The 24220-nt window shown below is 41.8% G+C and overlaps 1 protein-coding gene across 3 annotated transcripts in view; it reads right to left on the bottom strand.

Moving 5' to 3' along the window:
* LOC137439164 (uncharacterized) overlaps nt 1–21744 on the bottom strand; it is a 95899-nt gene extending 74155 nt beyond the window's left edge. For 2 of the 3 annotated variants that reach the window (XM_078767857.1, XM_078767855.1), the window contains exons 1-3: nt 20530–20779; nt 17046–17233; nt 11637–11756 (exon numbers count right to left, since the gene is read on the bottom strand). In XM_078767857.1, coding sequence (XP_078623983.1) covers nt 11637–11756; nt 17046–17233; nt 20530–20644 — 423 coding nt within the window. In that variant the 5' untranslated portion in view covers nt 20645–20779. Of the gene's footprint in view, nt 1–11636; nt 11757–17045; nt 17234–20529; nt 20780–21654 lie in introns of those variants that run through there. The other variant, XM_078767856.1, reaches the window with a different exon arrangement.
* Nucleotides 21745–24220: the final 2476 nt, after the last annotated feature.

Consider the following 24220-nt stretch of genomic DNA (forward strand, 5'->3'; position numbering starts at 1 on the left):
GAGGTGTTTATAACTAAAGATGTGGTCAGGGATAGTGTTTCACATGTAATGAGGTGTTTATAACTGAAGATGTGGTCTCGATAGTGTTTCACATGTAATGAGGTGTTTATAACTGAAGATGTGGTCAGGGATAGTGTTTCACATGTAATGAGGCGTTTATAACCTAAGATGTGGTCTCGATAGTGTTTCACAGGAAATGAGGTGTTTATAACCAAAGATGTGGTCTCGATAGTGTTTCACAGGAAATGAGGTGTTTATAACCAAAGATGTGGTCTCGATAGCGTTTCACATGTAATGAGGTGTTTATAACTGAAGATGTGGTCAGGGATAGTGTTTCACATGTAATGAGGTGTTTATAACTGAAGATGTGGTCTCGATAGTGTTCCACATGTAATGAGGTGTTTATAACTGAAGATGTGGTCTCGATAGTGTTTCACATGTAATGAGGTGTTTAGAACCCAAGATGTGGTCTCGATCGTGTTTCACATGTAATGAGGCATTTATAACCCAAGATGTGGTCTCGATCGTGTTTCACATGTAATGAGGTGTTTATAACCCAAGATGTGGTCTCGATAGTGTTTCACATGCAATGAGGTGTTTATAACCGAAGATGTGGTCTCGATAGTGTTTCACATGTAATGAGGCATTTATAACTGAAGATGTGGTCTTGATAGTGTTTCACATGTAATGAGGCGTTTATAACTGAAGATGTGGTCTCGATGGCGTTTCACATGTAATGAGGCCTTTATAACTGAAGATGTGGTCTCGATAGTGTTTCACATGTAATGAGGCGTTTGTAACTGAAGATGTGGTCTCGATGGCGTTTCACATGTAATGAGGCGTTTATAACTGAAGATGTGGTCTCGATAGTGTTTCACATGTAATGAGGCGTTTATAACTGAAGATGTGGTCTCGATAGTGTTTCACATGTAATGAGGCATTTATAACTGAAGATGTGGTCTCGATGGCGTTTCACATGTAATGAGGCGTTTATAACTGAAGATGTTGTCTCGATAGTGTTTCACATGTAATGAGGTGTTTATAACTGAAGATGTGGTCTCGATGGCGTTTCACATGTAATGAGGCGTTTATAACTGAAGATGTGGTCTCGATAGTGTTTCACATGTAATGAGGCGTTTATAACTGAAGATGTGATCTCGATGGCGTTTCACATGTAATGAGGCCTTTATAACTGAAGATGTGGTCTCGATAGTGTTTCACATGTAATGAGGCGTTTATAACTGAAGATGTGGTCTCGATGGCGTTTCACATGTAATGAGGCATTTATAACTGAAGATGTGGTCTCGATAGTGTTTCACATGTAATGAGGCGTTTATAACTGAAGATGTGGTCTCGATGGCGTTTCACATGTAATGAGGCGTTTATAACTGAAGATGTTGTCTCGATAGTGTTTCACATGTAATGAGGTGTTTATAACTGAAGATGTGGTTTCGATGGCGTTTCACATGTAATGAGGCGTTTATAACTGAAGATGTGGTCTCGATGGCGTTTCACATGCAATGAGGTGTTTATAACCGAAGATGTGGTCTCGATAGTGTTTCACATGCAATGAGGTGTTTATAACCGAAGATGTGGTCTCGATAGTGTTTCACATGTAATGAGGCGTTTATAACTGAAGATGTGGTCTCGATAGTGTTTCACATGTAATGAGGTGTTTATAACTGAAGATGTGGTCTCGATAGTGTTTCACATGTAATGAGGCGTTTATAACTGAAGATGTGGTCTCGATAGTGTTTCACATGTAATGAGGTGTTTATAACTGAAGATGTGGTCTCGATAGTGTTTCACATGTAATGAGGCGTTCATTTCTGAAGGTGTGGTCTCGATAGTGTTTCACATGTAATGAGGTGTTTATCACCCAAGATGTGGCCTCGATCGTGTTTCACATGTAATGAGGCGTTTATAACTGAAGATGTGGTCTCGATAGTGTTTCACATGTAATGAGGCGTTTATCACCCAAGATGTGGCCTCGATCGTGTTTCACATGTAATGAGGCGTTTATAACTGAAGATGTGGTCTCGATAGTGTTTCACATGTAATGAGGCGTTTATCACCCAAGATGTGGTCTCGATAGTGTTTCACATGTAATGAGGCGTTTATAACTGAAGATGTGGTCTCGATAGTGTTTCACATGTAATGAGGCGTTTATAACTGAAGATGTGGTCTCGATAGTGTTTCACATGTAATGAGGTGTTTATCACCCAAGATGTGGTCTCGATCGTGTTTCACATGTAATGAGGAGTTTATAACTGAAGATGTGGTCTCGATCGTGTTTCACATGTAATGAGGCGTTTATAACTGAAGATGTGGTCTCGATGGCGTTTCACATGTAATGAGGCGTTTATAACTGAAGATGTTGTCTCGATAGTGTTTCACATGTAATGAGGTGTTTATAACTGAAGATGTGGTTTCGATGGCGTTTCACATGTAATGAGGCGTTTATAACTGAAGATGTGGTCTCGATGGCGTTTCACATGCAATGAGGTGTTTATAACCGAAGATGTGGTCTCGATAGTGTTTCACATGCAATGAGGTGTTTATAACCGAAGATGTGGTCTCGATAGTGTTTCACATGTAATGAGGCGTTTATAACTGAAGATGTGGTCTCGATAGTGTTTCACATGTAATGAGGTGTTTATAACTGAAGATGTGGTCTCGATAGTGTTTCACATGTAATGAGGCGTTTATAACTGAAGATGTGGTCTCGATAGTGTTTCACATGTAATGAGGTGTTTATAACTGAAGATGTGGTCTCGATAGTGTTTCACATGTAATGAGGCGTTCATTTCTGAAGATGTGGTCTCGATAGTGTTTCACATGTAATGAGGTGTTTATCACCCAAGATGTGGCCTCGATCGTGTTTCACATGTAATGAGGCGTTTATAACTGAAGATGTGGTCTCGATAGTGTTTCACATGTAATGAGGCGTTTATCACCCAAGATGTGGCCTCGATCGTGTTTCACATGTAATGAGGCGTTTATAACTGAAGATGTGGTCTCGATAGTGTTTCACATGTAATGAGGCGTTTATCACCCAAGATGTGGTCTCGATAGTGTTTCACATGTAATGAGGCGTTTATAACTGAAGATGTGGTCTCGATAGTGTTTCACATGTAATGAGGCGTTTATAACTGAAGATGTGGTCTCGATAGTGTTTCACATGTAATGAGGTGTTTATCACCCAAGATGTGGTCTCGATCGTGTTTCACATGTAATGAGGAGTTTATAACTGAAGATGTGGTCTCGATCGTGTTTCACATGTAATGAGGCGTTTATAACTGAAGATGTGGTCTCGATCGTGTTTCACATGTAATGAGGAGTTTATAACTGAAGAATTGGTCTCGGAACTTTTCTAAAAGTTTACCCAGTAAAGACAATATGTAATAAGGTAGGTAGGTATACCTATTTCATGGCATTTAAAAACATGTAAACATTAAATGTGCAACAATTACATTTTAAAAAAGGCTTAAAGTGTTTCATGATGTTTTCGTTTTTGATGTTTCACAACACATTATGTCAAAAACCCGGATGTGTTAGTTACCAGACATTGTTGAAAAAGATGCATACAGATAGGTACAGTATTTTCGGTATAATTTCTGTTCTTGTCATTTTAATTTCTGATTTTACATCAACACCAAGAACAACAACAACAACAAAAAGCACAACAACAAAAACAATTGCGGAAGCAGAATGTTTAGTTCATCAAAAGGCGAACGTTCAAAAGAGTATTCACAGATTTTTTCAAAAAGTCCGATTGAAATGACCATGATGTTCATGCACAAAGAAGGTAACAAATAGTTTAACTGTTACCATTTGGTTTTGTAACTCTGATAACTGGTGGAGCCTTGTCAGTCTCTTGGAATTGTGCAATTAGGAGTAGGCCGATATCCGTGTTGTTGGTTTTGTCCTTCATCGTGATCGTGAAATATCCGGCATTGAAGAAACAGAGCACACTGTGTTATGACGTCATCGTAGCAAATCTTAGTGGACAAGAGATCCTGCGGCATTGAAGAAACAGAGCACATTGTGTTATGACGTCATCTAACCAATTCTTGGTGTACAAGACATCCTCCGGTATTGAAGAAACAGAGCACACTGTGTTATAACGTCATGTAACCAATTCTTGGTGTACAAGAGATCCTCCGGCATTGAAGAAACAGAGCACACTGTGTTATGACGTCATGTCACCAATTCTTGGTGTACAAGAGATCCTCCGGCATTGAAGAAACAGAGCACACTGTGTTATGACGTCATGTAACCAATTCTTGTTGTACAAGAGATCCTCCAGCATTGAAGAAATAGAGCACACTGTGTTATGACGTCATCTAACCAATTCTTGGTGTACAAGAGATCCTCCGGCATTGAAGAAACAGAGCACACTGTGTTATGACGTCATCTAACCAATTCTTGGTGTACAAGAGATCCTCCGGTGTTGAAGAAACAGAGCACACTGTGTTATGACGTCATCTAACCAATTCTTGGTGTACAAGACAACAACAACAACAACATGCATTTTAAGGCCATGTTCCCTGCTAGAGCGGGGGTTAGCCTTGCGGTCCCCATGACAATCTTCTCAATTTTGCCCTATTTTCTGCATCTCTCCTTGTTAACCCCCTTGCCCGCATTTCTTCTTCCACCATCTTTAGCCAAGACTTTCTCGGTCTTCCCCGTCCTCTACTTCCTTCTACATTAACTTCCATCACTCTTCTCAACCAGTCACTTTCATCCTTCCTCAATACATGACCAAACCATCTCAACCTGTTCCTCTTCACAGCATCAATCACAGGCAATATTCCCATCATCTTTCGCAATTCATCATTTGTCTTCCTCTCTCTCAACGATACTCCGCACATCCATCGAACCATTCGCATTTCCACCCTTTCCAGCCTTCGTTGCTGCTCTACGTTCATTACCCATGTCTCGCTCCCATAAATCATAACACTTCTCACACATGCAGCATACACCTTTCCCTTCAGCTTCAGCGACACTCTCCTCCTCATCAGCACGCCACTCAGTTCCCGAAACTTCTTCCATGCACATCTCACTCGAGCAACCGTTGCCGAGTCTGATCCACCTTCTCCATTCAGCATGTCTCCGAGGTAGCAAAATGTTTTCACACCTTCCAGCTTCACGCCGTCTCCAAGATCCAACTCAACATTTCCTCCATCTGCAGCTCCCTCTGCGCACACCTTACATTTGAATGTAGCTGCCACACTGGTTAATGACCCTCTCAGACCACTACATTTTTGATGAACCCACTCACCACACATTGTACATTGAATGGAGTTCACTCCGACACCCTTCCTGCACACAGCACACGGCCACTTCCCAGTTCTTTCCACCTCACCACATGCTTTACCACTTGCCATCACCTTTGTCTTTCCGATATTCACCTTCAGACCTTTTGTCTCCATACATTCCTTCCACTTGTTCATCTTTTCCTTCAGTCCATCCATACTTTCCGCAATCAACACCAGATCATCTGCATACAACAACTCCCACGGTAAACCCTCCTTTACGGTCTGAGCCAGCACCTCCATCACAGCTACAAATAGTAGTGGACTTAGTACCGACCCCTGATGCACTCCCACCTGCACCTCAAACTCACCACTGTTCCCGTCCTTCGTCCTTACAGCTGTGCGTGCTCTTTTGTACATTGCCATCACTACTCTGATCAACCATTCCTCCACTCCTAACTTCCTCAATGCCCATGTCAATACTTTGCGTGGAACCCTATCGAATGCTTTCTCCAGATCAACAAACCCAAAAAACAACTTCTTCCTCTTATCCATGTACTTCTCCTGCAACTGCCTCACAATGAAAAGCGCGTCTGTCGTTCCTCTTCCTGGCATAAATCCAAACTGCATTTCGTCGATCTTCACTTTCTTCCTTATCCTCCTCTCCAACACCCTTTCCAATACCTTCATTCCATGCTCCAATAACTTTATCGCTCGGTACGAGCCACACTCCAGAGGGTCACCTTTCCCCTTGTATAGAGGGACGAGGGTACTCAGGTCCCAATCCACTGGAATGCGGCCTTCTTTCACCACCAGATTACAGATCTCTGTCATTCTCTTCACACCCCAACTTCCTGCTGCCTTCAACATATCTCCCACAACTCCCATGTAATTAGTTCCATGTAATTAGTTGGATATGTTCCACAACATATCCAACTCCCATGTCATGTAATTGGTGTACAAGACATCCTCCGGTATTGAAGAAACAGAGCACACTGTGTTATGACGTCATGTAACCAATTCTTGGTGTACAAGAGATCCTCCGGTATTGAAGAAACAGAGCGCACTGTGTTATGACGTCATGTAACCAATTCTTGGTGTGCAAGAGATCCTCCGGCATTGAAGAAACAGAGCGCACTGTGTTATGACGTCATGTAACCAATTCTTGGTGTACAAGAGATCCTCCGGTATTGAAGAAACAGAGCGCACTGTGTTATGACGTCATGTAACCAATTCTTGGTGTGCAAGAGATCCTCCGGTATTGAAGAAACAGAGCGCACTGTGTTATGACATCATCTAACCAATTCTTGGTGTGCAAGAGATCCTCCGGTATTGAAGAAACAGAGCGCACTGTGTTATGACGTCATGTAACCAATTCTTGGTGTGCAAGAGATCCTCCGGCATTGAAGAAACAGAGCGCACTGTGTTATGACGTCATGTAACCAATTTTTGGTGTACAAGAGATCCTCCGGTATTGAAGAAACAGAGCGCACTGTGTTATGACATCATCTAACCAATTCTTGGTGTGCAAGAGATCCTCCGGTATTGAAGAAACAGAGCGCACTGTGTTATGACGTCATGTAACCAATTCTTGGTGTGCAAGAGATCCTCCTGCATTGAAGAAACAGAGCGCACTGTGTTATGACGTCATGTAACCAATTCTTGGTGTGCAAGAGATCCTCCGGCATTGAAGAAACAGAGCGCACTGTGTTATGACGTCATATAACCAATTCTTGGTGTGCAAGAGATCCTCCGGTATTGAAGAAACAGAGCGCACTGTGTTATGACATCATCTAACCAATTCTTGGTGTGCAAGAGATCCTCCGGTGTTGAAGAAACAGAGCGCACTGTGTTATGACGTCATCTAACCAATTCTTGGTGTACAAGAGATCCTCCGGCATTGAAGAAAAAGAGCGCACTGTGTTATGACGTCATGTAACCAATTCTTGGTGTGCAAGAGATCCTCCGGTATTGAAGAAACAGAGCACACTGTTATGACGTCGTGTAACCAATTCTTGGTGTGCAAGAGATCCTCCGGTATTGAAGAAACAGAGCGCACTGTGTTATGACGTCATGTAACCAATTCTTGGTGTGCAAGAGATCCTCCGGCATTGAAGAAACAGAGCGCACTGTGTTATGACGTCATGTAACCAATTCTTGGTGTGCAAGAGATCCTCCAGCATTGAAGAAACAGAGCGCACTGTGTTATGACGTCATGTAACCAATTCTTGGTGTGCAAGAGATCCTCCGGTATTGAAGAAACAGAGCGCACTGTGTTATGACATCATCTAACCAATTCTTGGTGTGCAAGAGATCCTCCGGTATTGAAGAAACAGAGCGCACTGTGTTATGACGTCATCTAACCAATTATTGGTGTACAAGAGATCCTCCGGCATTGAAGAAAAAGAGCGCACTGTGTTATGACGTCATGTAACCAATCCTTGGTGTGCAAGAGATCCTCCGGTATTGAAGAAACAGAGCACACTGTTATGACGTCGTGTAACCAATTCTTGGTGTGCAAGAGATCCTCCGGTATTGAAGAAACAGAGCACACTGTTATGACGTCGTGTAACCAATTCTTGGTGTGCAAGAGATCCTCCGGTATTGAAGAAACAGAGCGCACTGTGTTTGCCGAATACTTATTATCGTTGTACTTTTCGGAGGAAATTGATTTGTTTTGATCATTGGGCCATTTATTTAATTAGATGCGATTTTTGGTTTTCAGTCAGTTGGATTTTTATGAGGAGAAAATAATGAAAATAAATGTTGAGTTTTGATCAAAGGTTTTTTCACCAGAGTATTTATCTTCAGGTGTATTCGAATGTTATTTGTCTCTGCTCGTGTGGATCGGTGCGCTCCGCACACCTCACCACACGTCGCTTCAGAGGGACCATGCCTGCTTTCTCAGGGAGTGAGGGACGGTGGGTGGGGGTGAGTGGGGGAATGGTGGGGGAGGGAGGGGCGGAAATGGTGGGTGGGGGTTAGTGGTGGTGATTTTGGATTGGGAGTTGTGGGGGCGGGGGGTGGATGGCAATGGGGTCACTAAATCACTAAATTAATCAAGGAAATGGGGGGGGGGGGGGTCACGGGGGAATGGGGGGCGGCTGGTAGGGGGAATGGTGGGTGGGGGGATGGCAGGAATGGTGGGTGGGGGTTAGTGAGGGAATGCTGGGGGAGAGAGGGGGAATGGTGGGGGAGGGGGTGGTGGGGGGAGATGGCAGGAATGGTGGGTGGGGGTTAGTGGGGGAATGCTGGGGAAGAGAGGGGGAATGGTGAGGGGGGGATGGCAGGAATGGTGGGTGGGGGTTAGTGAGGGAATGCTGGGGGATAGAGGGGGTATGGTGGGGGGGATGTTAGTGAGGGAATGCTGGGGGAGAGAGGGGGAATGGTGGGGGTGGGGGATGGCAGGAATGGTGGGTGGGGGTTAGTGGTGGCGATTGTGGATTGGGAGTTGTGGAGGCAGAGAGAATGGGGGAATGGTGGAGGGGAGATGGGGTGGATGGTAATGGGGTCACTAAATCACTAAATTAATCAAGGTAATGGGGGCGGGGGGGGGGGGGGGATGTGGGGGAGTTCGATCAAATATATTTTGTGCTCTGATTGAATATCTACTGTAAATCAAAAATCAGAACCCAACACGTATAAATAAAAAAAGAACTCAACACAAATTTTTATTTATTATTTGCAAAATCGAAGATTTTTCAAGTATATTGGTCGGTTGCGTTGGTGGTTCTGTCTGTCTGTCTGCATGTTTGTTTGTTTGTCACCCGCCTACTGGTCACAATTCTAAACTGATCGTCACGAAACTTAACGAAGTTGTATCGGTCGTCCCAATTGAGAAGCCTATTGTTTTTGGGGTCAAAAGGTCAACATAGGCCAAAAGGTCAACATAGGCCAAATTTATAAAATCCTCAATTTTCATCCAATTGACTTGAAATTTGAAGAGGACTGAATATCTACTCTACTGAATATCTACTGAATCTACTGAATATCTACTGAATATCTAATAATATCTACTCGGACTGAATATGAAATTTGAAGAGGACTCGCATATCTGGTCACTGAATTCAACCACAAATTATATTTTAGGTAAACATCGGCCAAAAGGTCAACATAGGGTGATTTTCTAAAATCACCAATTTTCAATTGATTGACTTGAAATTCTAAGAGGATTTACATATTATATGGTCACTTAAGTCCATATAAGTCCATATTATATGGACTCACTTATATGGTCACTCACGTCTATTAAGGCTAACCCCCGCTCTAGCAGGGAAAATGGCCTTTAAAATGCATGTTGTTGTTGTTGTTGTTGTATGGTCACTGAATTCAACCACCAACTATTTTTGAGGTCAACATAGGCCAAAAGGTCAACATAGGCAAAGTTTTTTAAATCCTCAATTTTCATCCGATCAACTTGAAAATTGAACAGCATTTGCACATTGAGTCACTAAATAGGGAAACTAACTATTTTTGAGGTCAAAAGGTCAAATGTCAACTCAAGGCCAACCTTCCAAAATCATCATTTTTCATCTGAAAAATCGTCACTTTTCTTCCCGTTGATCCGAGCTTTGATCAAGATTGTCAACTTCAATCTTGATGAAATGGACAATTTGCTGTATCAACGGATTTTTTTTCTTTCTAAAATGAAATTATTCATTATTCTAAAATTCTAAAAAATTATTCTAAAAATGGCCTCTAAAGGTGGTTATATATTTATATTTAACGGATTTTTTTTCTTGGGGGTGGGGGGCGGATTTTGCAAATATCGTGCTCCGCATGACGTCTTCTTGTTTGTTTGTTTGTCACCAGCCTACAGGTCACAATTCTAAACCGACTATCACGAAACTTCACCAAGATGTAGAGGTCGTCCCAATTGATAAGCCAGTCAATAAATTGGAAAACCAACTATTTTTAGGTCAAAAGGTCAAAGGTCAACTCGAGGTCAACCTTCCAAAATCATCATTTTTCATCTGAAAAATCGTCACTTTTCTTCCCGTTGATCCGAGCTTTGATCAAGATTGTCAACTTCGATCTTGATGAAATGGACAATTTGCTGTATCAACGGATTTTTTTTCTTTCTAAAATGAAATTATTCATTATTCTAAAATTCTAAAAAATTATTCTAAAAATGGCCTCTAAAGGTGGTTATATATTTATATTTAACGGATTTTTTTTCTTGGGGGTGGGGGGCGGATTTTGCAAATATCGTGCTCCGCATGACGTCTTCTTGTTTGTTTGTTTGTCACCAGCCTACAGGTCACAATTCTAAACCGACTATCACGAAACTTCACCAAGATGTAGAGGTCGTCCCAATTGATAAGCCAGTCAATAAATTGGAAAACCAACTATTTTTAGGTCAAAAGGTCAAAGGTCAACGTCTATTAATTACATACTATTGAAACCTGAATACGTCAATTAATTACATACTATTGAAACCTGAGTACGTCTATTAATTACATACTATTGAAAACTGAGTACGTCTATTAATTACATACTATTGAAACCTGAATATGTCTATTAATTACATACTATTGAAACCTGAGTACGTTTATTAATTACAGGTCATTTGGGTCTTTGGGATATTTAAAGGTCTTTTGGGTCCTCTGGATCTTTGGGGTTTTCAGATTATTTTGAGTCTTTGGGGTCTTTAAGAGTCTTTTGGGTATTTAAGGTTCTTTTGGGTCTTCGGAATCATTAAGGGTCTTTTGGGTCTTCGGGTGTTTTGGGCCTTTGGATTATTAAGGGTATTGGAGTTTTTGAAGGGTCATCAAAGGTCTGAGGGGTCTCAGCAGTCTAAAGGGTCAAAACGTATATCCCAACGGTACATTATTAAGAGTTCTCAGACTGTGTTTTTGGGTGTTATTTTTATTTGAAGAAGAAGACGTTTGGTCACAAATATACAAACATACATAACTATATATATGTTTGCTCTATTATAATAAGAGTGAGAAGCCTTTAGAATTTATGACAGAAAGAAACACCCACAAAAAAAGTTCCCCTCGCTCTGCTCGGCAAAATTATATTTTTCAATACAATGCAATTTTTTTGTGGCCCCCTTCCCCTCCCCCCCCCCCCCCCCCAACCTAAAATCCTGCATCCGCCCCTGATGTTGCCATTTTCAAGGAACAGACAGAGGAATGTGACGGATGGACTCACGAAGGCGATTGAACAGCCAAGAGAACAGAGCAACATTGGTTCAACTTTTCACATCCTTACAAATATTCCTCATGACATCTGATGAGAACGTCATCAAACTTCCATCAGAGCTCATAATAAATCATAGGAAGTTCTTGTAAAAGTAAAGCACGAATCATGATTCAAAATGAATGGCGGATTTTGCTCACGGATCCCACACATGCATGTTGCGGACAGTACCGGTAAGGCGAGGTGCTGCCTGGCTTGGAACTTGGCGTCAAGCTTTTGAAAGGCAAGTTCCTGCTCCAGCTTGTACTGCTTGTGGCAAATTTGAGCCATTTCAACCTCCCGACGTTGCAACTGCATTGCGACAATCACCTTCCTCATCAATCAACCATTATCACAATCATCATTTCATTTGTCATACGTCATCAATATCGATTCCCCCCGCCCCGAACGCCCCATTTAGATGCTCATTTTATTTTGCTGTGAATAAACATTGCTACATCACAGGTGATGAACGTTGTGATCAGGTTTCATCAAAATTGTGTGTGTATATTTTTGGGGGAGAGAAAATACCTATTTTAGGGGGTCGAACCCCCTCCCCACCCCCACCCCCCCCCCAAACACCCCCTTAGATGCTAATTTTCTTATTCGATGAAAAAAAAACATTGTATTACATCACAAGTAATGAAGGTTGTGGTCAAGTTTCATTGAAATAGGGTGTGTAGCTTCAGAGAAAATTGCAGAGGTTACACCAAGCATTAGACCTTACACCAAGCATTAGAGCGTACACCAATCAGAGCTTACACAAAGCATTAGAGCTTACACCAATCATTAGAGCTTACATCAAGCAGAGCTTCCACCAAACATTAGAGCTTACACCCAACATTAGAGCTTACACCGAGTATTAGAGCGTACACCAAGCATTAGAGCTTACACCAAACATTAGAGCTTACACCGAGTATTAGAGCGTACACCAAGCATTAGAGCTTACACCGAGCATTAGGGCGTACACCAAGCATTAGAGCTTACACCAAGCATGAGAGCGTACACCAAGCATTAGAGCTTACACCAAACATTAGAGCTTACACCGAATATGAGAGCGTACACCAAGCATTAGAGCTTACACCGAGCATTAGGGCGTACACCAAGCATTAGAGCTTACACCAAACATTAGAGCTTACACCAAACATTATAGCTTAGACCAAACAGAGCTTACACCGAGTATTAGAGCGTACACCAAGCATTAGAGCTTACACCAAACATTAGAGTTTACACCAAACATTAGAGCTTACACCAAACATTAGAGCTTACACCGAGTATGAGAGCGTACACCAAGCATTAGAGCTTACACCGAGCATTAGGGCGTACACCAAGCATTAGAGCTTACACCAAACAGAGCTTACACCAAACATTATAGCTTACACAAAGCATTAGAGCATACACCAAGCATTAGAGCTTACACCAAGCATTGGAGCTTACACGAATCATCAGAGCGTACACCAATCATTAGAGCGTACACCAAGCATGAGAGCGTACATCAAGCATGAGAGCGTACACCAAGTATTAGAGCGTACACCAATCATTAGAGCTTACACCAAGCATTCGATCCTACAGTAAACATTAGATCTCACAGCAAACATTAGAGCCTACAGTAAACATGAGATCTTACAGCTAACAGAGCTTCCAGCAAACATTGCATCTTACAGCAAACATTAGAGCGTACAGGAAACATTCGAGCTTACAGCAAACAGAGCTTACAGCAAGCACTGGAGCTTACAGCAAACAGAGCATACAGCAAACATTAGATCTTACAGCAAACATTAGAGCTTACAGCAAACATTCGATCTTACAGCAAACATTTGAGCTTACAGCAAACATTTGAGCTTACAGTAAACATTTGAGCTTAGAGCAAACATTAGAGCTTACAGCAAACATTCGATCTTACAGCAAACATTCGAGTTCACAGCAAACATTAGATCTTGCAGCAAGCATTAGAGTTTACAGTAAACATTTGAGCTTACAGCAAACATTCAATCTTATCGCAAACATTCGATCTTACAGTAAACATTTGAGCTTACAGCAAACATTAGAGCTTACAGCAAACATTTGAGCTTACAGCAAACATTAGATCTTACAGCAAACATTAGATCTTACAGCAAACATTCGACCTTACATCAAACAGAGCTTACAGCAAACATTAGAGCTTACAGCAAACATTTGAGCTTACAGCAAACATTTGAGCTTACAGCAAACATTAGATCTTACAGCAAACATTAGAGCTTACAGCAAACATTAGATCTTACAGCAAACATTAGAGCTTACAGCAAACATTCGATCTTACAGCAAACATTCGATCTTACAGCAAACATTTGAGCTTACAGTAAACATTTGAGCTTACAGTAAACATTTGAGCTTAGAGCAAACATTAGAGCTTACAGCAAACATTCGATCTTACAGCAAACATTTGAGCTTACAGCAAACATTCGATCTTACAGCAAACATTTGAGCTTACAGTAAACATTTGAGCTTAGAGCAAACATTACAGCCACAGCAAACATTCGATCTTACAGCAAACATTCGATCTTACAGCAAACATTAGAGCTTACAGTAAACATTTGAGCTTACAGCAAACATTTGAGCTTACAGCAAACATTTGAGCTTACAGCAAACATTTGATCTTACAGCAAACATTATAGCTTACAGCAAACATTTGAGCTTACAGCAAACACAGCTTACAGCAAACATTTGAGCTTACAGTAAACATTTGAGCTTACAGTAAACATTTGAGCTTAGAGCAAACATTAGAGCTTACAGCAAACATTCGATCTTACAGCAAACATTTGAGCTTACAGCAAACATTCGATCTTACAGCAAACATTTGAGCTTACAGTAAACATTTGAGCTTAGAGCAAACATTACAGCCACAGCAAACATTCGATCTTACAGCAAACATTAGAGCTTACAGTAAACATTTGAGCTTACAGCAAACAGAGCTTACAGCAAACATTTGAGCTTACCGCAAACATTCGATCTTACAGCAAACATTATAGCTTACAGCAAACATTTGAGCTTACAGCAAACATTTGAGCTTACAGCAAACATTAGAGCTTACAGCAAACATTAGAGCTTACAGCAAACATTTGAGCTTACAGCATTTGAACTTACAGCAAACATTTGAGCTTACAGCAAACATTTGAGCTTACAGCAAACATTAGAGCTTACAGCAAACATTTGAGCTTACCGCAAACATTCGATCTTACAGCAAACATTATAGCTTACAGCAAACATTTGAGCTTACAGCAAGCATTAGAGCTTACAGCAAACATTTGAGCTTACCGCAAACATTTGAGCTTACAGCAAACAGAGCTTACAACAAACATTTGAGCTTACCGCAAACAGAGCTTACAGCAAACAGAGCTTACAGCAAACATTTGAGCTTACAGCAAACATTTGAGCTTACAGCAAACATTTGAGCTTACTGCAAACATTAGAGCTTACAGCAAACATTCGACCTTACATCAAACAGAGCTTACAGCAAACAGAGCTTACAGCAAACATTTGAGCTTACAGCAAACATTTGAGCTCACAGCAAACATTTGAGCTTACAGCAAACATTAGATCTTACAGCAAACATTAGATCTTACAGCAAACATTAGATCTTACAGCAAACATTAGATCTTACAGCAAACATTCGATCTTACAGCAAACAGAGCTTACAGCAAACATTTGAGCTTACAGCAAACATTTGAGCTTACAGCAAACATTTGAGCTTACAGCAAACATTAGATCTTACAGCAAACATTAGATCTTACAGCAAACATTAGATCTTACAGCAAACATTTGAGCTTACAGCAAACATTTTAGCTTACAGCAAACATTAGATCTTACAGCAAACATTAGATCTTACAGCAAACATTAGATCTTACAGCAAACATTAGATCTTACAGCAAACATTAGATCTTACAGCAAACATTAGATCTTACAGCAAACATTCGATCTTACAGCAAACATTCGATCTTACAGCAAACAGAGCTTACAGTAAACATTAGAGCTTACAGTAAACATTAGATCTTACAGCAAACATTAGAGCTTACAGTAAACATTAGAGCTTACAGTAAACATTAGAGCTTACAGTAAACATTAGAGCTTACAGCAAACATTTGAGCTTACCGCAAACATTCGATCTTACAGCAAACATTAGATCTTACAGCAAACATTAGATCTTACAGCAAACATTAGATCCTACAGTAAACATTAGATCTTACAGCAAACATTAGATCTTACAGCAAACATTAGATCTTACAGCAAACATTAGATCCTACAGCAAACATTAGATCTTACAGCAAACATTAGATCTTACAGCAAACATTAGATCCTACAGCAAACATTAGATCTTACAGCAAACATTATATCTTACAGCAAACATTAGATCTTACAGCAAACATTAGATCCTACAGCAAACATTAGATCTTACAGCAAACATTAGATCTTACAGCAAACTTTAGATCTTACAGTAAACATTAGATCTTACAGCAAACATTAGATCTTACAGCAAACATTAGATCTTACAGCAAACATTAGATCCTACAGCAAACATTAGATCTTACAGCAAACATTAGATCTTACAGCAAACATTAGATCCTACAGCAAACATTAGATCTTACAGCAAACATTAGATCTTACAGCAAACATTAGATCTTACAGCAAACATTTGATCTTACAGCAAACATTATAGCTTACAGTAAACATTAGATCCTACAGTAAACATTAGATCCTACAGTAAACATTCGATCTTACAGCAAACATTAGAGCTTACAGTAAACAGAGCTTACAGCAAACATTCGATCTTACAGCAAACAGATCTTACAGCAAACATTAGAGCTTACAGCAAACATTCGATCTTACAGCAAACATTAGAGCTTACAGCAAACATTAGAGCTTACAGTAAATATTAGATCCTACAGTAAACATTCGATCTTACAGCAAACATTAGAGCTTACAGTAAACAGAGCTTACAGCAAACATTAGAGCTTACAGCAAACATTAGAGCTTACAGCAAACATTCGATCTTACAGCAAACATTAGAGCTTACAGCAAACATTAGAGCTTACAGTAAACATTAGATCCTACAGTAAACATTCGATCTTACAGCAAACATTAGAGCTTACAGTAAACAGATCTTACAGCAAACATTAGAGCTTACAGCAAACATTAGAGCTTACAGCAAACATTCGATCTTACAGCAAACATTAGAGCTTACAGCAAACATTAGAGCTTACAGTAAACATTAGATCTTACAGCAAACATTCGATCTTACAGCAAACATTAGAGCTTACAGTAAACATTAGAGCTTACAGTAAACATTAGATCCTACAGTAAACATTCGATCTTACAGCAAACATTAGAGCTTACAGTAAACAGAGCTTACAGCAAACATTCGATCTTACAGCAAACAGATCTTACAGCAAACATTAGAGCTTACAGCAAACATTCGATCTTACAGTAAACATTAGAGCTTACAGCAAACATTTGAGCTTACAGCAAATATTAGAGCTCACAGTAAACATCATGTGCATGTTGATGACCAATAATTGTCAGAATCATGATAACTCAAGACTAATTTGGGATCTTGAGCACATTTACCATGTCTGTCTTGGTCTGGAGTTCACCCTGAAGTCTTTGTCGGATGGTCCTCTCTTTCGCTGCTGTTTCCTGATCCGCTTTCCTTGTGATCTCCAACAGTCTGTCGCCATCCAAGGTCTTCTTCTGAAGTGCGTTGGCTGGCCCTGTGACTTCTGCTTTTGATGGTTTATGTCGCCTCTCATTCTCACCTGGCCAGGTGCAATGGGCAGTTACTGTTCACCAAGACTCGGCGATAACAACGAAGATTATTAATTTGTTTTATAACTATTTATAATCAAATGCAAATTGTTAAATGAAATCACAATTCCATGTTTATGTCATTTAAACAAAATGCATAGTGTGGAACCATGGCAACAGTGTTCCTTTACAGTTGTTAACACCCTCACGGCTGCAATGTTGCTGTTTGACACAGGTTATAATTACCTGAACAACTAAAGAGTCCATAGAACACCTTACCAAGCACAATCCCGAGTAACAAGAACGTGGGTGAAGTCTGTGAGCAGCAAATGTGAATGGTCGGGGTGATGTAAAATGCTCTGATATTTTGTCCAAAAACTGCTAAACTAAAGGCAGGCCAGCCAGGTAGACAGGTGAAAGAAATGATGTCACTCCTCTCTTTGCATGCGCTACCTGAAGAGCCGAATTCCTGATAAACTGCGGGTTCGTTTTCTGATTTGTGTTCAAAATATAACATTCGATTGAAATCAAGTTGTTCCTCGATGACGAGTTGATGTTTACAGACAGACAGACAGACAGAGCGAACCTGCTTTTGCTTCACACACGTGCGCCAATTACACGTTGTAGAGAATAAACCACAACGCAATACAACATCATATTGTTGTGAGAAAAAGTACCCGTGGGAGCACATTCATGTGCACTTCAGGAATCCGGATATACTTATTCCTATAGTCTGTGTGAAGGAATACCTTTACACGTTGTCTGAGGGTTCGGGAATGGGAAAATGCATTGTTGTTAGTCTTTGAATTCCAGGTGTGATGTTTCCCCATTTCCAGGTATATCCGCTTTCATCCTCAGCTTCATGGGGTACTGCTCTCCCCTCTGGGCTGATACTCCATCCTGGGGACATTTACCTGTCCATCAGTCTTGGTGGTGCTTTCTCTTTCAAATGCTCCACCTTGTCGACTGAAGTTCAAACCATGGAGTTGCAGGGATGAGGAAGTTAGGCGAAAAGGAAACTTATCTTTGCCTTAGCTTTCCTGAGCTTTGAGCACAAACCTCTAAGGCCTTTCCAACAAAAGCATGACTACCACTACTACCACTACTACCACCACCACTACTACTACCACTACTACTACCACTACTTACAGCAAACATACTACCACTACTTACAGCAAACCACTACTACTACCACTACAATTACTACCACTAATACCACTACTACTACTACTACCACCACCACCACCACTACTACTACTACAACTACTACTACTACTATTACCACTACTACTACTACCACCACCACTACGACGACCACTACTACTACTACGACGACCACCACTACTACTACTACTACTACTACGACTACTACTACTACCACCACCACTACTACTACCACTACAATTACTACCACTACTACTACTACTACCACCACCACCACTACTACTACAACTACTACTACTACTACTACTACTACCACCACCACTACGACTACTACTACTACCACTACTACCACCACCACTACAATTACTACCACTAATACCACTACTACTACTACTACTACCACCACCACCACCACCACCACCACTACTACAACTACTACTACTACTACTACCACCACCACTATGACGACCACTACTACTACTACTACGACCACCACTACTACTACTACTACGACTACCACTACTACTACTTCTACTACTCCCACTATTACCACTAATACCACTATTACAATAATAAATCTACTACAAAGGGGCACCCTACATCTGGCAAATAAACTACATTTACTTTTCCATCCAGGTGTATGAATCAAATTGGCGCATAATATGAACTTTTCTGGAGCATTCCTTGGTTCCTCCTAAGAACACAAGGGTAGTCCAGCATGCACACGAGATTTTTTGAATGCCATTTATTTTGTATTGTTTGGCATTTTCTACAAGCTGTGGAATGTCCATTCTTTTCTCGACTTTGCCACATGGGACATCCCATATAAAACCCTCATAATAAAGGGGCTTTTCCATGCCCCTGGCATTTTACCCAATAATTATGCTGCCCTCTTGTGCGATTGGCCAGTGGAACGTTTTTGGTCCAAGTCTTTCACAAACCGGCTCGTCAGACCTGATGTTCGCGATTTGGGCAGCAATTTGAAATTTGTTCAGGGTGCCGGTGATAACTCACCTACTCTTCTGGACAGACACCATGGTATATTTAAGGTCCACGAACAACCGGTGCTGGCAACGGGTTATCCAGTCTAACGTCTTCCCAATGGATGATGCATACATTGATGGGTGACGTACTCATTGATGGGTGACGTACACATTGATGGGTGACGTAAACATTGATGGGTGACGTACTCATTGATGGGTGACGTACACATTGATGGGTGACGTACACATTGATGGGTGATGTACACATTGATGGGTGACGTACACATTGATGGATGACGTACACATTGATGGGTGACGTACACATTGATGGGTGACGTACAGATTGATGGGTGATGTACACATTGATGGATGACGTACACATTGATGGGTGATGTACACACTGATGTGATGGATGACGTACACATTGATGGACGACCCGTCGACCCAGCATCCCATAGGAATTGGACGTTGAGCCAAACTGCACTCTGGCTCAACTGATGCTTCATTGGCATCGCATTTTCTCGAGCTACCTAACTCTATCAAGGAACACCACGCACACAAGCTGTCCGCACTCCAACAACACCCATCTACGATCATATCACCCGATGTCTGACGTACGAGGAGGCGATCCAGGTACTTCAAGCACTCTACGCCAAGCCCAGGAATGAGGTATTTTGTAGACACCTCCTCGCGGGATGCGAATCAAATCATAAACGGAAGCAAATCGCCGCACATCCGACAAGGCTGGAAAATGAAACTCTGACTTTGAAATGAAACTCTGACTTTCCAGGAAGCCTTCGATCAAGCTCGTCTGTGTGTTTGTATGTGTGTATGTATGTGTTTGTTTGTGTGTGTGTTTGTATGTGTGTTTGTACGTGTTTGAATGTGTGTGTGTTTGTGTGCGTGTGTTTGTATGTGTGTTTGTGTGTATGTATGTGTTTGTGTGTTTGTATGTGTGTGTGTGTTTGTGTGTGTGTGTGTGTTTGTGTGTGTATGTGTGTGTGTGTATGTATGTGTGTTTGTGTGTGTGTGTGTGTTTGTGTGTGTGTGTGTGTGTGAATAAACGTAACGTTGGAATGTCACTCTATCTCTTTTAAAAAACGGAAACAGTTCAAGTTAACCATAGTATAAGATAACCAAGGTCTTGTACTTGTAGTTACCACCGATGGTTTCAGCAGTCTTTGTTCGGCAGGTGGGATTCTTGGCGTTTAAGATCTTTGGAATTGTCCTGCTCGGCCGCACAAATCTTGGGATGAAACTTCTGCTTTCCGACATTATGGAATCCAAGACTGATACGTGATGAACGTCGATCAAGAACAAGATGAGAGTAACAGGTAGTTAGGGTCGGGTGGTGGGGAGGGAACGTTATACACATGTTCTCAGCGTTTGAAAATCAATTACACCGTCACCTTCACTCCACTTTACACCGTCACCTTCACTCCACTTTACACCGTCACCTTCACTCCACTTTACACCGTCACCTTCACTCCACTTTACACCGTCACCTTCACTCCACTTTACACCGTCACCTTCACTCCACTTTACACCGTCACCTTCACCCCACTTTACACCGTCACCTTCACTCCACTTTACACCGTCACCTTCACTCCACTTTACACCGTCACCTTCACTCCACCTTACACCGTCACCTTCACCCCACTTTACACCGTCACCTTCACCCCACTTTACACCGTCACCCCACTTTACACCGTCACCTTCACTCCACTTTACACCGTCACCTTCACCCCACTTTACACCGTCACCTTCACCCCACTTTACACCGTCACCTTCACTCCACTTTACACCGTCACCTTCACTCCACTTTACACCGTCACTCCACCTTACACCGTCACCTTCACCCCACTTTACACCGTCACCTTCACTCCACCTTACACCGTCACCCCACTTTACACCGTCACCTTCACTCCACTTTACACCGTCACCTTCACTCCACTTTACACCGTCACCTTCACTCCACTTTACACCGTCACCTTCACTCCACTTTACACCGTCACTCTACTTTACACCGTCACCTTCACTCCACTTTACACCGTCACCTTCACTCTACTTTACACCGTCACCTTCACTCTACTTTACACCGTCACCTTCACTCCACTTTACACCGTCACCTTCACTCCACTTTACACCGTCACCTTCACTCCACTTTACACCGTCACCTTCACTCCATACCGTCACCTTCACTCCACTCCACACCGTCACCTTCACTCCACTTTACACCGTCACCTTCACTCCACTTTGTTCGTGTGCCAGGTGTGATGTCTCACCCAGGTCGTCTGCTCAAGAAGACGGACAAATCAGGATTACGTCATAAAAAACAATGTTTTCATCTCGATTTCAATCAGGACGAATCGTCGGTTGAAATTCCGTAAGAGATGAATATTATTTCCGGTTTGTCCGGCGTTGCTATGGATTCGGTTTCCGCCGCGCTGTGATTGGACGTCGATACTAAATTGGTTCTGCAACACAGCGCTGTCCCCGCTATCTTCTTCTTCTTCCCGCCACCGTCTTATTTTTAGTATTCTTCTTCTTCCTCAACCCACGATATTATACAACTTTTATTGTGGGGTCAGCCGGGAACCTTTTCACGAACCGGTTTGCCAGGACTAACGGCGAACACTGAGGGCAGGAATTTGGATTTGGCCACATGGTGCCGGTGATAACTCGCCTACTGCCATCTCCTCATTCATTTTATAGCAACCCAGCGTGCTCATGTCGGCCCTGCTTTGGTGGGTAACTTAAACTGGCGATATCTTCACAAAGTGATACTTTCTTCGTAAACACACTTAAAAAAATTGTGATATACTGTAACCATATTTGGCCTCACTGGACCATACTGTAACCATATTTGGCCTCACTGGACCATACTGTAACCATATTTGGCCTCACTGGACCATACTGTAACCATATTTGGCCTCACTGGACCATACTGTAACCATATTTGGCCTCACTGGACCATACTGTAACCATATTTGGCCTCACTGGACCATACTGTAACCATATTTGGCCTCACTGGACCATACTGTAACCATATTTGGCCTCACTGGACCATACTGTAACCATATTTGGCCTCACTGGACCATACTGTAACCATATTTGGCCTCACTGGACCATACTGTAACCATATTTGGCCTCACTGGACCATACTGTAACCATATTTGGCCTCACTGGACCATACTGTAACCATATTTGGCCTCACTGGACCATACTGTAACCATATTTGGCCTCACTGGACCATACTGTAACCATATTTGGCCTCACTGGACCATACTGTAACCATATTTGGTCTCACTGGACCATACTGTAACCATATTTGGCCTCACTGGACCATACTGTAACCATATTTGGCCTCACTGGACCATACTGTAACCATATTTGGCCTCACTGGACCATACTGTAACCATATTTGGCCTCACTGGACCATACTGTAACCATATTTGGTCTCACTGGACCATACTGTAACCATATTTGGCCTCACTGGACCATACTGTAACCATATTTGGCCTCACTGGACCATACTGTAACCATATTTGGCCTCACTGGACCATACTGTAACCATATTTGGCCTCACTGGACCATACTGTAACCATATTTGGTCTCACTGGACCATACTGTAACCATATTTGGCCTCACCGGACCATACTGTAACCATATTTGGCCTCACCGGACCATACTGTAACCATATTTGGCCTCACCGGACCATACTGTAACCATATTTGGCCTCACCGGACCATACTGTAACCATATTTGGCCTCACCGGACCATACTGTAACCATATTTGGCCTCACCGGACCATACTGTAACCATATTTGGCCTCACCGGACCATACTGTAACCATATTTGGCCTCACCGGACCATACTGTAACCATATTTGGCCTCACCGGACCATACTGTAACCATATTTGGCCTCACCGGACCATACTGTAACCATATTTGGCCTCACCGGACCATACTGTAACCATATTTGGCCTCACCGGACCATACTGTAACCATATTTGGCCTCACCGGACCATACTGTAACCATATTTGGCCTCACCGGACCATACTGTAACCATATTTGGCCTCACCGGACCATACTGTAACCATATTTGGCCTCACCGGACCATACTGTAACCATATTTGGCCTCACTGGACCATACTGTAACCATATTTGGACTTACTGGACCATACTATAACCATATTTGGCCTCATTGGACCATACTGTAACCATATTTGGCCTCACTGGACCATACTGTAACCATATTTGGCCTCACTGGACCATACTGTAACCATAGCTATCCCAGAGTAGACCCTCTAATCATCACATTGTCGAGAAATAAGTGTTTAAGGTGGAAGTGATTTTTTGAATTTCTTCGTTCATTCTTCACCATTGAGTGATGAGGCTAAAAAAATATGTAGCACAATATTTCAAAAGGTTGTGGACGGATTCGGACGAAACTTGGTGGACAGGTTGGGCGTGTGACAGGGAAGAATCCATTCAATTTTGGGGAAGATCCGTGTGATGAAATATGAAGAAGATTCGGTTGTGGGCTGATACTTGAGGAGTTGATATATAATGGAATGAAGTAGGAAGGAGGTGGAGGAGGTGGAGGAGGTGGAGGAGGTGGGGTTTCGCTGCATTTCTGTATTCTGTGAGCGGACACTCGTCAGGTAAGATGGGAATGTTCATTGTCACTTGCTTGCTTACAGATGAGTTGGGAATGCAATTTCGTTCTTTTTTTGTAGTTCTAATGATAGTCTTTTATTTTGTGTTATAGGGTAAGTGGAGATAGATTTCAATAAAGCCTCGTATCTGGGAAAGAGGTCTCGACTTGATTTTACAACAATTTATTG

Source organism: Myxine glutinosa, chromosome 13, assembly GCF_964187855.1.
Source record: "Myxine glutinosa chromosome 13, kmMyxGlut1.1, whole genome shotgun sequence".
NCBI lineage: Eukaryota > Metazoa > Chordata > Myxini > Myxiniformes > Myxinidae > Myxine > Myxine glutinosa.